We start from the raw sequence: 15977 nt of genomic DNA, 5'->3' as shown, positions 1-15977 counted from the left end.
AGATTACATGCCGTATACCAGCCACAACAAATTATCAGTGGATTGCTAGGCCACTAAATAGGATTTAGTAGTGTAAACAGACAGTTAAGGACAACAGAGATTTTATATATATTAAAAAAAAAAAAAAACACATGAAAAAAACTACTTAACTAAAATTACTACAGCCACAATATTTTGCCTACCAATGAACTACCACAAAATTCCATTAGACCTGTAGAGAATAAAACACATGATTCTAAATGGAACCGATTAGAAGACCTTTCACCACCCCCACCACCAAATCCAGTGCTTTGTATCCTTTAATAGGCACCACTTGGAAATTTACAGTGGGGAAAGGTCAAGATCCAAAGTTCTTTGGTTGAACATCCAAAGTTTTATATTCAAAAGCTCTCAACAGATGAGATTTTTAGTAATGGTCAAATAACAGACTACAGATCTCTGCGTGACAGTAGATCTTGAGGCTAGGAGTAATCTTGTAGAGGTTCACATCTACGCTCTAATAGAAAGTACGCACTCTTCTACACTCTAATAGGCAATACACACTCTTCTACAGAATATTTTCTTTTAAGTAGCACAACAAAGCAACCGGAAGGTGAAAGATTGTTTAAGAGTACAAATACAACTTATACAGTATAAAACAATGTGAAACTGGATAGAAACGTCTCTGGGTATAATATTCACTCACCAGCCAGGAGAAAGGTGATAAGGCAAGTTTCCTTTGGCATGTAAAGCTTCAGCCTGGACCCACTGAATACATACTCTACTATTGCTTCTGATCGTCCAGCTCTCTGCAGGAAGGGAAGAAACTGTTTTGCTTTCTGGGTATCCTGGATGGACAAAAATAAAACAAAACACATTAAAAATGAAGTTAAGCTAAGGCAGGAAGAATCACAATGGATATAAAGTGAGAAGATCATCAAAACTGTACATAGTTTATTGATTTACAGCATCTAATAGGCAGGGGGTCCAGTGATGTATTAGGTATTGCCTCAAACACAATTTGGGTTATTTTAAAATGTTTACTCACGGAACCCACAATAACCTATAGGACCATTCAATGGCATGAGCTATTGGATCAATGCATATTACTGAATAATCAAGTGAAGCATATCACCTACATAGCAACATTAAAGTGGTCGTCTGGGAGGTTGAGAGTTACTTGTTACCAATTATTACAGGCTAATGAGATGAACAATGTATTGTTCAACCAGGTTATTGTAATTTTATTTATAGCACCAGCCTATTCTACAGAACTGTACAAAGGATGACATAATTCACATCAGCCTCTTGAAGAACTTGCAATCTAGATTCCAATTTAACCTATCAGTATTGTTTGGGATGTGGTAAGACACAGAAGAACAAGAAGGAAACCCTGGCAAACATACAAACCCCATGCAGATGTCGCCATTGGTCAAATTTAAATCAAGAACTTCCACACCGCAAGGAAACCCAGTCCTAACCACTGAGACATCATGCTACCCGAATAAAATATCCTGAGATCACTACATTACTTATCTATGTTTTACAACTTTCAATACAAGCACAGCAGCCAGTCAAAAAATGGCTTCTGATTTACATGTGGCCTATTGTGGTAATTGGAAAAACAGCCATTGTACGGCAAATCCAGAAGCTGATTACAGACAAAAAAACATGTTGCACATCCTTTTCACTAACTAAACCACCAACTAGCTTGTAACAAAGTAAGAAGGAATGCTTCACCCAGATGTAAACACATTCACTGGAATAGATAATAAATCTAAAAAATTAATTCTTCATTACATTGTTCCTTCCATACAAACATTAAACATTAATAAACAGTAGCAAATTAAATTTTAACAAGCCTTTTGGTCCTGTTATTGTTAAGTTAGGATAAAGAACACGTATTATCCTAAGGAGTTTTCTCACTAATATAATCATAGCTACTTTACTAGCACTTTCTAAACACCAACAGGCTCTATATTTGATAAAATGACTCCACTAAAATAAATTTGCTTAGCAGTCACAATTCTGTTTATGGATTCTGTTGTTCATGGCAATGTTCATAGCTGCCATGAACATTGCCATGATATGATCATACGTGTACAATGTGGTTGCTTCTCTGCGTGGATCAGGCTAGCGGAGTGTGAGCCACAGTCAGGCCAGAACACTGAAATTTGTTTTATAATATGTATAACTTGTGCGACTTGTGGCCACTCTGTACCAGGTACCTGCTGGTAGTGTGGAATGGAGCAAGGTACCACACTACATGTCTGGCGGAGATGTAGTGAGATGTGGCCGATACGTGATCAGGTGTTTACTGCTTAAACACAGATAGTGGCGGACACAGTTTGGATTGCTCCGCTGTCAATTTTTCCAGCATCCATTTACTCCTAGAAACAGAGCAATCTTTGGCTCTGCTTGGAATCGGCATGGGTATTTATCGCAAGCTACTGACGGATTACTAATGCGCCCAGAGTATGGCGTGATACCAGGATTCTGGATTAACATACTGCATAGAGGAGTTCTGCAGATTGTATAGGGACCTATATAATCTAAATACAAGTCTGAATTACAAATCACTAGTGAGATATGGCCTCCTTGTAGATTACTTTATTAGCTGTTTGTCCTCAGACAGGGGTTAGAGATTGTGCTTTTTTTTCTTTTTCTTTTTAAGAGAAGAAATAGACACACTGTAATAATTGTAAATTCACCCTAAAGGAAATAAGAATTACCAACATGTGTAACCAGGTATGTGTCCTATATATGTCACTCGGACTCCAGCGCACTGAATAACTTGTACTAGTATATAACCTATAATGTATATAATTTACAGCTCTCTTTGATAGCCACATCGTAGCCATGAACATTTCAGTAAGCTCGCTGCTTAATGGAACAATCTTGTCATTGTGAGAATTTCCTTTCCTATCCAGTAAACATCACACTAGCACACCTAAAGCTCTTGCTGTGGTATCTAGAATATAAATCATCATTGATACTACATCTATCTAGTAGCCATGGCAATTAAATCCTTCTGACATCACTCTCAGACACCACAAGTTCTGACTAAAATGCATTCTGGATAAATTAGATTTACAATTAAGGTGCTGTACAGACAGTGCATTGTATATTGTGAATATAGGGCAATCCTGAACTCCCCACAGCCGAGAATCCCACAGACACTTCATCCACTACATGATTCATCCTGCTTGTACACAGGTCATGTTTGGTCCTCACTCTCGGTTCAGTCTCACAATGAAATTTGTTCATTCACGTTATTGTCCTGTACATACTGTGCCTGGATGATAACATTGTCTGCAGCTTCCATTCAAAAGCTGCCATGCAGCACAAAGTGCCAGGTCTCTAGCGTTCTGGATATGTACAGACTTCTTGTAGAACGTGAGCCAGTGTAACTGCTGTTATTTGTATGCCGCTCTCCTGCCACCTATTAGAGGGACTGTTTTAATAGAGTTACGTAGTATTCCTACTTGTTAGTACAAACAATGCTACAAAAGACAACTAGGAAGAGTCTGAGGGCCACAACAGTTTTTCAGCTTCCTCACATCTTCTTAAGTTATGGCTAAACAAATGATAATCCTAGTTCTCTAACTAAGGTTGGGTTCACATCAGTATTAGGCTCTCCGCGCAAAATCTGTTTGTTTTTTTTTAAACAGTCTCAAAATCCTCAAAACCTGCTTTTGAACAGTTTGTTTTGAAGAACCATCCGCAGGCGAGTTTGTAGCATTTACGTCTGGTATTCACTCTTCTGGGCAGAAAAAAAAAGTCAGACTTCCAGGACTTTTCTTCCATCCATAAAATAAGGATAGATAGATATTTAAACATTGAGATCTAAGGGTGCATTCACACGGAGTAACGTGCCACATGATCTGGCACGTATACGCCGTGTGAGATTTTGAGCGCCGTATACGCTCCAATTGATTTCAATGGGAGTTAGTCTCGTATATGCCACGTTATTTTGCAGTCCTAGATTTTGCGGCCGCAAAATAACGCGGCGTATACGATCCAGGCTCCCATTGAAATAAATGGGAGCGTATAAGGCGCTCAAAATCTCACACGGCGTATACGTGCCAGGTCACGTGGCACGTTACTCCGTGTGAATGCACCCTAAGGAAGGCAGACACAAATGGATTACCAATGGTAATAGTAATCTGTTTGTGTCACTTTGCAATCCGTTATTACCTCTATGCATGGTCAGAATGAGAAGGGGGGAAGGGAGATGGATTTGTCAAAAACAGACACAAACGGACACTCATTGAGTAGTCGGTAAAGAAAAAAAAATGAATTTGGCTATCTGCCGTGTGACTGTGTTGAATCAATTTTTGGACCACATTCGTGTTTTGTTTGTTGTTTTTTTGTTGTTTGTTTTTTTGGGTTTTTTTTAAACAGTTTGGCAGCAGATGGATACCAGACACATGTGTGAACCTAGCATAAAGTCTGACTGCCAATGTGTAGTTTTACAATCTTGTAATAAATACTTTGACCTAGAAAACCCATCTCACTGATAAACTGCAAAGTGAACATGTCCTTCCTTCCATGTACTAGGTAACGTGCTGAGCAAGTCATTCCTAAAAACTATACAGCCTACCTGTCATAGGAATCTTTAATAGTCTCTTACGCTAGGTTCACACTAGCATTAGGCTCTCTGTCGTTTGGGTTCGCAATAGGACCAGAAAGACAGAGAGTCTGTCCACTTAAAAAGCGGTTACCTGTGGTTCCCATAGACTATAATAGGGTCCACCGGGTTTCTGTCCAGTCTTATACTGAAACCGGTGGAGAGAAAAGTCCTCCACCAATTTTAGGTGAAATCAGCAGCGAAGTCTTGGAGTCTCCAATGCAGATGTGAAACTAGCCTTAGATGGCATGGTCAATAGCATCCACAGTAGCTAAGTAGTTCTACAGAGTGAAAGGGATCGAGAAGCTTCTACATGGCGCCAATAGGTTTTCATAGCAGCCTATGGCCTAACTGTGACAGGTAACATGTATGGCAATACAGAAGTGTCGCAGTTTATTATAGAAGATTTGAGAGGATCTCCAGGTGTTCAAAGGATATGATGGTACCCAGTATAATGTCTCCTACAATGCACTGTGGCTGAATTGATATTGAGTTTCTTGGTTAGAGATTCCCTTTATACACTTAGTATTACTAAACATATCTGCATAGTTCTGAAATAGAACAGTAACATTTTACCCAAATATATACTTTTTATTGTTGAAAAATAGATTCAAAAGAAAAAAAAATTACAGACTGCATCAATAACGATATTCTCAAATGTATTCAGGAAATTATCAGAAAATAATTTTATACAATTCTGCTTTAGGGGTACATTCACGTTTGTGTTCTTTTATCCATTCTTTTGTTCTGCTATAAGATAAGATAAGATAATCCTTTAATAGTCCCACCTTGGGGAAATTTCAGCGTGTTACAGCAGCATAGTAATACAGATACAGGATAATACAGAGTAATATGTTACAGACGTAGACACAGATAAGCTGAGAAGAGAAGATATACTAGGAGTCCATGGCAGCTAAGGAAAAACAGAAGAGAAAGAGGAAGACCTCATGGTCATCCTCATAATCATTAGTTCTCTGTGCGGAGAGCTCTTCGTTTGGTCTGATGTAGATTATACAGCCTGGTCGCGGTTGGAAGGAAGGACCTGCGATAGCGCTCCTTCTCACACTTGGGGTGAAGCAAACGGTCGCTTACAGTGCTGCCAAGTCCCATCAGGGTCCCATACATGGGGTGGGATTTGTTCCCCCGCATGGAGGTCACCACAGACAGTATCCTTCTGTCACCCACCACCTGTACTGGGTCCAAGGGGCTCCCCAGGACAGAGCTGGCCCTCCTGATCAGCCTGTCAAGTCTATTTCTGTCCCTGGTTGATATACTGCTTCCCCAGCAGGCCACACCGAAAAAGATGGCTGAGGCAACCACAGAGTTGAAGAAGGCCCTAAGAAGTGTCCCCTGGACTCCGAAGGCCCTCAGCCTCCTGAGCAGGTAGAGTCTGCTGTGGCCCTTTCTGTGCAGCGCCTCCAGGTGATCAGCCCAGTCTAGTTTATTATTGAGGAGCACGCCCAGGTACTTATAGGTCCTGACTATCTCAATACATGTTCCTTGGCTCTCCACCGGGGTCGGAGCACCTCTCCGTTTACTAAAGTCCACCACCATCTCCTTGGTCTTCCCAGCATTAATCCTGAGCTGGTTCTGCTGGCACCATTCAACAAAATCCCGGTTTAAGTCTCTGTATTCCCTATCATCGCCATCAGTGATAAGGCCGACTATAGCAGAGTCATCGGAGTACTTCTGTAAGTAACAGCTGGATGAGTTGTGCCTGAAGTCAGCAGTGTACAGTGTGAAGAGGAATGGGGCAAGAACTGTACCTTGAGGTGCCCCCGTACTACAGATCACAGTGTCAGACACACAGTCCTGGGCTCTCACATACTGAGGGCGGTTTGTCAGGTAGTCTAGGATCCAGTTGGACAGGTGATGGTCCACACCACCAAGGTTCAGCTTCTCCCTCAGTAGCCCTGGCTGAATGGTGTTGAACGCACTGGAGAAATCAAAGAACATTATTCTCACAGTGTTCCCGGGTTTCTCCAGGTGAGAGAGAGCTCTGTGAAGAAGGTGGATGATGGCGTCATCTACCCCAATGCCTGGCCGGTAGGCAAACTGGAGGGGGTCCAGAGCGGAGCTCACTAGGGGGCGTAGGTGTGTCAGGACCAGTCTCTCTAGGACCTTCATTAGGTGTGATGTCAGTGCTACAGGTCGGTAGTCATTGTAGCCCATCGGGTTGGGTTTCTTTGGGACTGGTACCACGCAAGATGTTTTCCACAGTTGAGGTACCACCCCCAGCTTCAGGCTCATATTGTACATGTGCGTTATAATACCACACAGCTGGTCACTGCACATTTTAAGAACTCTTGCGCTTATACCATCAGGTCCCCCCGCTTTGTTCGCTCTAATATTCTTCATTTCCTTACACACCTGAGACTCCTGCAGGATCAGATAGTCAGATTGCAGTTGACCGCAGGTCGGTGGGGGTTGGGTCTTGGTGTGTGAGGGGAGGGCGGTTACCTGACATGCTGGTGGAGGGAGCATTTGCTTGGAGTCGAATCTATTGAAGAATAGATTAAGCTCGTTAAGCCACTTCCTGTCCCCTACTGTTCGGTGCCTTGTCTTTTCCTTGTGTCCTGAAATTGCCTTAAGGCTGTCCCACACCTCAGAGATTCTACCCTCCCCCATCTGTAGCTCCATCTTCCGTCTGTAGTTGGCTTTCCCTTCCCTGATCAATTGTCTCAGCTGTTTCTGAACCGCCCCCAGGCCATCTTTGTCCCCAGACCTAAAAATTCTCTTTTTTTGCTTGAGGAGAGTTTTAATCTCAGAGTTAATCCATGGTTTGTTATTGGAGAAACACCTCACCTTCCTAGTTGGTACCGTGCTGTCCACACAGAAATTAATGTAGTCCGTTATGCAATGTGTGAGTCCCTCAATGTCCTCTGGAAATGAGTCTTGAAACACTTCCCATAAAGTTATATCAAAGCAGTCCCTTAGAGACTCGACACTTCCCTCTGACCAAATCTTCACGGTACGGGTAACCGCCGGTTCTCTGCGCACCAGTGGAATGTATGTGGGTCGCAGATGTACCAGGTTGTGATCTGATCTGCCTAGGGGTGGTAGAGCAGATGAGTTATATGCATCCCTTACATTGGCAAAGAGCAAGTCCAGCGTCTTGTTGTCTCTTGTATGGCAGGTTACATACTGTGTGAAGCCTGGTAGAGTGGATGCTGAGACATGGTTGAAGTCTCCAGACACTAGGAGCAGGGCATGGGGGTGAGATGATTGCAGCTCACTCACAACAGCATGGAGGACTTCACAGGCAGCGTCAGCTTTAGCAGAGGGGGGGACATAGGCAGCTAGTACAATAACATGTGATAGTTCCCTTGGCAGGTAAAAAGGTCTCATGCCCACGGCTAGCAGTTCAATATCCTTTCCACACAATTGTTTCTTAACCACAATATGTCCTGGATTACACCATCTCTCATTGACAAATATTGCAATTCCTCCGCCTATTCGCTTACCGCTCTCCAGTGTTCTGTCCGCCCGAAGAAGTTTGAAGCCCTCCACGGAGGCAAGTATGTCCGGAGTGATTTCAGTAAGCCAAGTCTCTGTAAACAGCATCATACTGCACTCACGAAACTCCTGTTGATGTCTGGTCAGTGCTGTCAGTTCATCCATCTTATTCACAATTGATCTCACATTCCCCATAATGATGGACGGGATCACATGCTTTTTGCGTTTTCTTCCTTCGCGTCTCAGTATGCCGGCTCGTTTTCCGCGTTTTCTAAGTCTCCTTATTAGTTTGTGGGGGATGGTAAGAGCATGCTTGTCCAGCTTGTCCTGCAGCATGCTTCTAAGGTGTAATAGTGTCTCCTTAGTGTAAACCAGTCTTCCTTGTCTGTGTGGAGGCATGCTTCAGACAAAAAGGCTCAAAAAAGGATTTCTTTATAACAGTTTCTGCATCAAATTCCAGCCCATGGTAAGTTCTTATACTAATACTCCTTATAGTAATAGAAAAAAGTGAACAAAAAAGGACGGGATAGAGAAAGATCAGTTTAGTTTCAGCAGCTGTAAACACATGCAGCCACACTCTAGGCAGCAACAGAAGATCCAATTAAATAATAAAGATGAATTTATTCTATGACAGACAACTGATCCAGGGACCCCACTGACTATAATGGGGTCTGTTTGAGTATTCGTTATTTTCTCCCTGACTGATAGAGAATTCAAATGGAAACTCCAAAGCAGATGTGAACGTAGCATAAGTGACCAGAGCTTCCTATGTACTATACTATGGAAATGTCTAAATGTCTGACACTAAAATAGACATACGCTTTGTATCCTTGTATATGCAGATTATAAGAGCACACTTGTGATGTGCCATCATATCTGGAAGTTATAAAGTGGTTACAGGAATAATTTGAGGGCATTCCATAATGCCAGTGGATCTTCTAAGAATAATGATTACATTACTGAATCAGATTTATTTAGAAGTGCATTGGGTAGCGTGAAGGTAGGATTTAATTTTGGAAAATGGGCTTCAAACATATTCTGCACTGTGCAGCTTGCACTTTAAAGCCTCTGTGATCAGACACAAGGAGTTCTGCTGCATAATTCACAGGCTGTGTTTGAAGCTTCCCTGCTGCAGAACTGGTCTGATGAACAAACACCTGGTCAAAAGGAAAAGCAAGCAGGCGTAAGGGCCGAGTCCAAAAAAATAAAAATAATAAAACTTATCAAATACTTCAATGCTGCAGCAGAAAGTGCAAAGTAGTAACAGAGTAACAAAAAATAATTCAACTGTTTTCTTAGACAACATACATTTACCAAACAGCTATGGTAAAGAGCACTTAGAGAATCTTACAGAAGGAACCCACAGTATGACTACTTTTATACTCTCGTCGGCATCACAAATCATGTCAAGTCTATCAAGATTTTGTAGCTGCAGAAATTGGATACAATTCACACAAGAATGTACACTCTTACCTGCTGTAGCATTCTTTAAATACAACAAATCCCCTAATGAATTAGAGAAATTACATTTTCATGGAAAATGGATAGTTCACATCCCGTGTCATTTATAGCAGTAGTACAAGCATTATGGATTATTCGACATTAAATTAACGACAGAAATATAACAAACATAACGGAAAAAAAACCTGAACTGACCAATGCATAGAAGAAGCAAAACTTCTGTAGAGGCAGTTCTCAAGGGGCATGCGGCAGGTTGCAGAAAGTGCTAGACCTGGAGGAGACTGTGGATAAAGTAGCAGTAGTCATCCACATCAAGAAAGTATGGAGGATTTGGTTACAGTCGCAAAACACTGTAAACTTTCAACAGGAGTATACACCCAGTGGACAATTTGGTGTTGGACATTTCAAAACTTCTAAGTTATGGTGCATTACTGGAGACAAATAGGGATACATTTACATGACCTTAATGGGATTTTTCGTCATTTTTCAAAAACGGTCAGTTAGTGCCATTACTGGGTTAATAAATGCACCAAAATATATTTAGCAATGTTTTCAGTAACTTCTGGGTGTCTCTTGGAGCTCCTGGCATCTTCAGCATGTGTTTATATAGGTATTTTCCATTTTCCTATAACTACCATGATGCACTGCTCTTCACTCAGAGCTGACTCACACTACCTCATCCCCCTCTCACTCCTTCCCAGTTTCCCTACCTAATTTATCCACTACTAGCCGTTCCCAACTAACTAACTCAGCCCACCCTATCATACTTAACTGTCTTCTTGTCCAGATTTTCTGGGCATGGGAGAACACTTCCTTCTGTGGGGTCAGCTCCTCCTCTTCTTGATGTCTGCCAGCATGGGCTGTAGCTGGCACTCCGGCTCTATTGTGTAGCCATAGGTGACCAGAAGATGTCAAGAAGAACCCCCCCCCCCAAAGGAAGTGATCTCCCGTGTCCAGAAGATCCAGATAGGAAGACAGGAAAGTAAGATGGGGTGAGTGTGTGTGTGTGTGTGTGGGTAGTATAGATGGCGTTCCGTTTCTGGAAACCGATTGTAACCAGAAAATCTGAAAATGTGCCTGGAGCAGTCACATAACTACCCCTGCGATCTAGGTAAATACAGTTTTTTGTAAAGTAAGTTATAAGGTAGGCAAGCAAGTGGAGGGTGTTTAGCTTTGTGTAGAAATATTTTATCCCGAAACAACCCCTTTAAGGATGAAAGGCCAACTTTACAGGGGTAAACACTGATATCAAGTTCCCTTTACGCCAAAAGCAGCTTTGACTAGCATTGCATCTAGATATTTCAAGTCTGTATTATGTATAATGCGGCTGGAAAAAGCCTGCCTGCAACAAGAACTGCAGTAATTTCTAATAAAAGTTCTCTTGCCAGCTTTCTAGCACAGAAGACATTGGCTCTCATCTTTCTACAGCCTGGAGATACAAAGTGTTGTTAAGTAATACAAACGCACATTGCCTAATAAACACATGCCAGATTCTCCCTCTCAACAGGAGGCATTGATTTCCCTTTGCCTTCTCTACAGCAATATTTTAACACTGCTCCCTACAACATTTTATTGGCTGCTTAGACTTTGTATCTGCAGGATCCTGCATTTATCACTAGTGCTAAAACATTACATGGTATACATGAGCCTACAGGCAGGCAGGAGAGGAAAAAAATGAGACATTCAAGCTTCTAAACTCTTTCTACGCAGCCAAAATAGATGGTATTTGACAGGAACGTAACAGAATTTCATGGGATAAACATGAGAACACACTAAGCCCTTTAGGAAAGAAGAAATATCTGATACCTAGTGTAGGTTTACAGAAGTAAAGCATGGAAACAAGTGAATTGCTGTGCCCCAACAGCACAGCTATAAAATACTCTAAGATATAATGCCAATGTGCACATTTATTAACAATGTGCACAAGGGCAGTTACCCAATGGGCGGTCTTAAAAAAAATAAAATTATAAAAGAAAACGTCAAGGTTTTCAAACCATGTCAAGTCAACAATCTTAATGTAAAAAAACAAAAACACAAATTAAAAAAACAAACACATATTGTCAGGTATCCCGCACACCCCATCACCACACAAACACGAGTGACCAAAAAGGGGGACCCTGCTTCCGTGCTTGCCTATCACACCAGGCGACAAAGGAGAGAAGTGACCCCATAGCAATACATCATACCAACAGATGCAATCACCCACCACTTACGGTAGGGAGGACACCAATATACCCAGACCAATCACATCTGCACTCTCTGGCACACAATAACAAACCAAAAAGTAATGATCCTGAATGATATACAATATAAAATTAAATGGCAATAATAGAAAAACAGACCTTTTCCAAACTTGGCTGGGAGTCTAGCAGGAATTATTGGACAGAACTACAGCTTGAACTGTATCTCCAAATATCTGACAGGGGACTCATGTACATCATGCATTTTTGAATGACCCCCAGTATTCACCAAATCCAGAGAAATACAACATTATATTTAGAATATGTCATAACCCTCGGAGAGTACCGCATACAGGTATGATATACCTGGCAAGTAATTCCACACATTTTTACCAGTCTAGACATACCAAACATGAAGATTAAACTATACTCCCTTCCAAAGATACAGAATTTTGGCAGTTTGAAAGTGCCATGTCCCCCTGCTTGATGTTATAGAACGGCTTGTGTCCCAAAACACACTCCTGTACATGGATGGTTATGAAACATGAATTCTGACATACATGTTTTTGATGTAATATCTCAAGCCACACATAAAAGCCATCTGGCTTCTTGGTACATAAAGTGATTAGCTGGATGGTCTCAATTCAATTAATACCCTGAGCTGGGGGATAGTAAATTGGGTTAACAGACAGGAACCTCACACAAATTTAGCCAGACGTACTAATACATTGAAGCAAACTCCTAACTACAACAATGAACGCAAACTCCGTACATAATAGAGTATGATGTATACGTAGTTCATAAGACACACATATATATAGTACATTACGTATATATGTTTGGTGGATGGTCATAGTAGGTATAAGATCCAGTGACATCCATCAACAAACAATGGGAAAGCTTGGCACACTGAGCATTAGCCAAGTTACCGGGCTGGGAATACATTGATAGACAGATCAGCACTTCTGCTGAATTAATATGCACAAGCTGCAGGGCTAATCTGGAAATAGTAGGCAAGAGAGCAGTAAGAGCAGCGAAGAGCAACGTTAACCCTCTCTTCCAGAGGTACTGTGTATAAAAACAAGACAGCAGTGGGTTTACAGCATAACAACAGCAACAGCAAGGGGTTAACACAAGTAATACTACCCATATTTGCCACCACTATAAAAATACTAACTGCAGTTTATCAAATGTCTCGGATTACATCGTGGGTATGCAGTGGAGATTGCAGTAAGACTCTCTAAACATTACTTATTACATAAACCTAATCTCTAGAGCCTTATAACTGAGATACATCCACTAGTGCCAAGATGTCATCCCGGAGGAGGCCAAACCTTATAACACAGTTTTGGGAATAATAACTATTTGAGTAGACATCTTCAGATTTTCAAAGGGATTAGGTAAGCGAGACCTTAACCATTTTACATGGTTATTTGATTGATAGAAAATGAAATTTAATAATCTTGTAATTGCATGAAGGTTGTGGAGTGTTCCGCTGTAATCTTAATGTCTAATCTACAGAGGAATTGTGAGTGGAGAGTGACTACAGAGAACCTTCTTTGGTTGCCCTTTCAGGTCCTAAATGGAACTATTTTTCAAACCAAAGTTTACGGGAACCTTACAGTGCAATGTTCAAACTGTTGTTTATTTAGTTAATAATTCATAATCCAGTGTGAATTTTGTTGTAGGACGTGCACCCTCAAGTTTTATCTACATCACATAGACACCCCCCACCTATTACATCTGCATCCTGTTTCATTCCATTAAACAAATTGGTGTATCCTAGCCCCCAAAACAGCTGCAGTGGCTGGATAGGTTATAAGACATTCAGACAGTCAACCCATAAATGGTCCAGAACCCTTAAGAAGCTAGAGAGCACCCACATAAAAACTGCATATCCTGAATCGTTGAGTCTTTACCTATTTGAGTGAGCATGCTCTATGGGTATGAAGGACTTATGGTCTAGAACAGGGGTCGGCAGCCTTTTATGTATGGTGTGCTGATTAAAAAAAAAAAAAAAAAAAAACAAAGATGAAGAAATCCATGTGACCTGCAACAAATGTAAGGATGTTGACCCCTTCAGAAAAGTATATATAACAATCCTTATCAGCAACCAATTGAATAGTTTATTACACTTCTATTTCAGTCTGATCCTTCTCTGGTGATTGAATCCTCTGTTCACACGAAAGTTGATCCTGAGTAGCCTTCTTGAAATGAATGAACACACACTTTAGTATGTTCTGCTGTCATATTATACTTTTAGACTTGGTTCAAGGTATAAAAATGATTGTTAGCTTTTGAGTAGGCTAGTTCAAGCCTAGAACACTATGCTAAAAAAGCGCACTGCCACAGAAAATGTTTAGCAAAAAATATATAAAGCTTTATTTAAATACATTTTAAAACATATATAAGACAGAAATAATGAATGGGGTGATACAACCAAACAGAACAATGAAGGCCCAAGATGAAATACTAATGGTTGATGACGAATAAATGACACTTACATTACATATATATAAGGATATGTGAAACATCCATGGTTTCTAAAGTGCATATATAACATATAGTTTTTTAAAGTGCAAATATTCTGTGAAATAACATGATACCAAGTGGTAAATTACCTATGGGTGGACCTTCATGTAGTGAACGCGCCCCGACGCGCGTTTCGCCACTACCGTGGCTTCCCCCTGACGATTTTTTGCCCTATATTTAGTTGTGTATACTTTTAGTTCAAGCCTAGACAAAATGTCACACCTCATGCTTCCCTCTTACTATCTCCTTTCCTGGAGCAGCACAGCTGAGAGCCCTGTGCCAGGTAAGTGCCGACTTTGCACAGGTGCCAGAGGTTGATGACCCCTGGTCTAGAAGGAAGCCATGAAAATGAATATAGCTTCTTTTCTCTGTAGTCTCATTGACATTTTTTCATGCAGCTCTAAAATGAAGAGTTGCAGGTCTGGTGCTGGAATCCTCTAGGCAATCCATAAGAAAACAAGAAACTAAAAAGCGTACCCCACCCTATACCAAATAAAGTCCCACTATAGAATAGACATACCAACCAAAGAAAACATGAGACAAATGCAAATAAATATATATAGTATGACATTTTTTTTTATTGATAACCAAATAGTTAAAAATAAAAAACACAAGGAGACATACAAAAATAACTCACTAAAAATAGTGAGCAGACGCATAAACCAACCCACTCAGTAAAGTGCAGTACAGCTCCTAGTCATAGGTATATATTAGAGTATCTCTGAACTAAAGCATGTGCACATATAACACTCAAACCTGGGAATATAACACCTAGCCAGTTAAACAACTAGCCAGTTAAATAGCAACATAATATATAAAAAAAAAAATGCATACACAAAGACATTGTAAAATAGTGAGCAACGGAGTCCACTGCACAGCGCCGATGGGAGTAATCTGCTGAACACCTGACGCGTGTTTTGCCTAGGATGGCTTCATCAGGCGTTCAGCAGATTACCGTACTCCCATCAGCGCTGTGCAGTGGACTCTGTTGCTCACTATTTTACAATGTCTTTGTGTATGCAATTTTTTTTATAGTGTATATGGTGTTGCTATTTAACTGGCTAGTTGTTTAACTGGCTAGGTGGCTAGGCTAGGTTGCACACCCTACAGCTTATCTACCCTACCCTCACATGCACATGTAGAGTATACCCAGAAAACTCTCACATAAACTTAAAGGAGATGGCTCCAGACTACTGCTCCTATGGCCATAGCAATGCAAATAAGCAAACCATTCAATGCTATTAACAGAGAAAAGGAGGTGCTCAAACATGATGACAGGCCCAATGATCATGTATGGAATATAGAATAAAATAAAACTAAATTCAAAAATAAAAAAGGAATATTTTAATATATGGTTTTAATGAATAAACTAACAATGTATAAATTAAAAATGTCATAAGCAATTTGTTTAACGCTAAGTGACACTAACTGGTGGCAAATTAACATTTTTAGCTATTAAAAGGTGTTTTTTTGTTTGTTTGTTTCTGCTTTTTTATTTCCCCAAACGGAAGTTGTCAAAAAAACGATCAAAGCAAATCTCAGTGATTAGCTAGTGACAAGAGGAAATTCTGTAACTACTCTTGTGGAGTAGAAAGGTCAGCAGTGTTTATGCACAGCAGGAGGCTGACCTTTTATAGACTGCTCACTATTACTACTAATTCATTCAAGTCAACACATCATCAATACCACCCACAGATCTGGAATATGCAACAAGTCTTTGCAGGACACAAGATAAACTC

General features: G+C 40.7%; 1 protein-coding gene across 2 annotated transcripts in view; it reads right to left on the bottom strand.

The window, feature by feature from the left end:
• SND1 (staphylococcal nuclease and tudor domain containing 1) overlaps positions 1-15977 on the bottom strand; it is a 437816-nt gene that overhangs the window by 206283 nt on the left and 215556 nt on the right. For both annotated transcript variants that reach the window (XM_075273874.1, XM_075273875.1), the window contains exon 15: positions 686-827. In XM_075273874.1, the coding sequence (XP_075129975.1) occupies positions 686-827 (142 nt within the window). The remainder of the gene's footprint in view (positions 1-685; positions 828-15977) is intronic.

This window comes from Leptodactylus fuscus, chromosome 5, assembly GCF_031893055.1.
Source record: "Leptodactylus fuscus isolate aLepFus1 chromosome 5, aLepFus1.hap2, whole genome shotgun sequence".
Classification (NCBI taxonomy): Eukaryota; Metazoa; Chordata; class Amphibia; order Anura; family Leptodactylidae; genus Leptodactylus; species Leptodactylus fuscus.
This window is presented reverse-complemented; position numbering and strand designations above follow the sequence as displayed.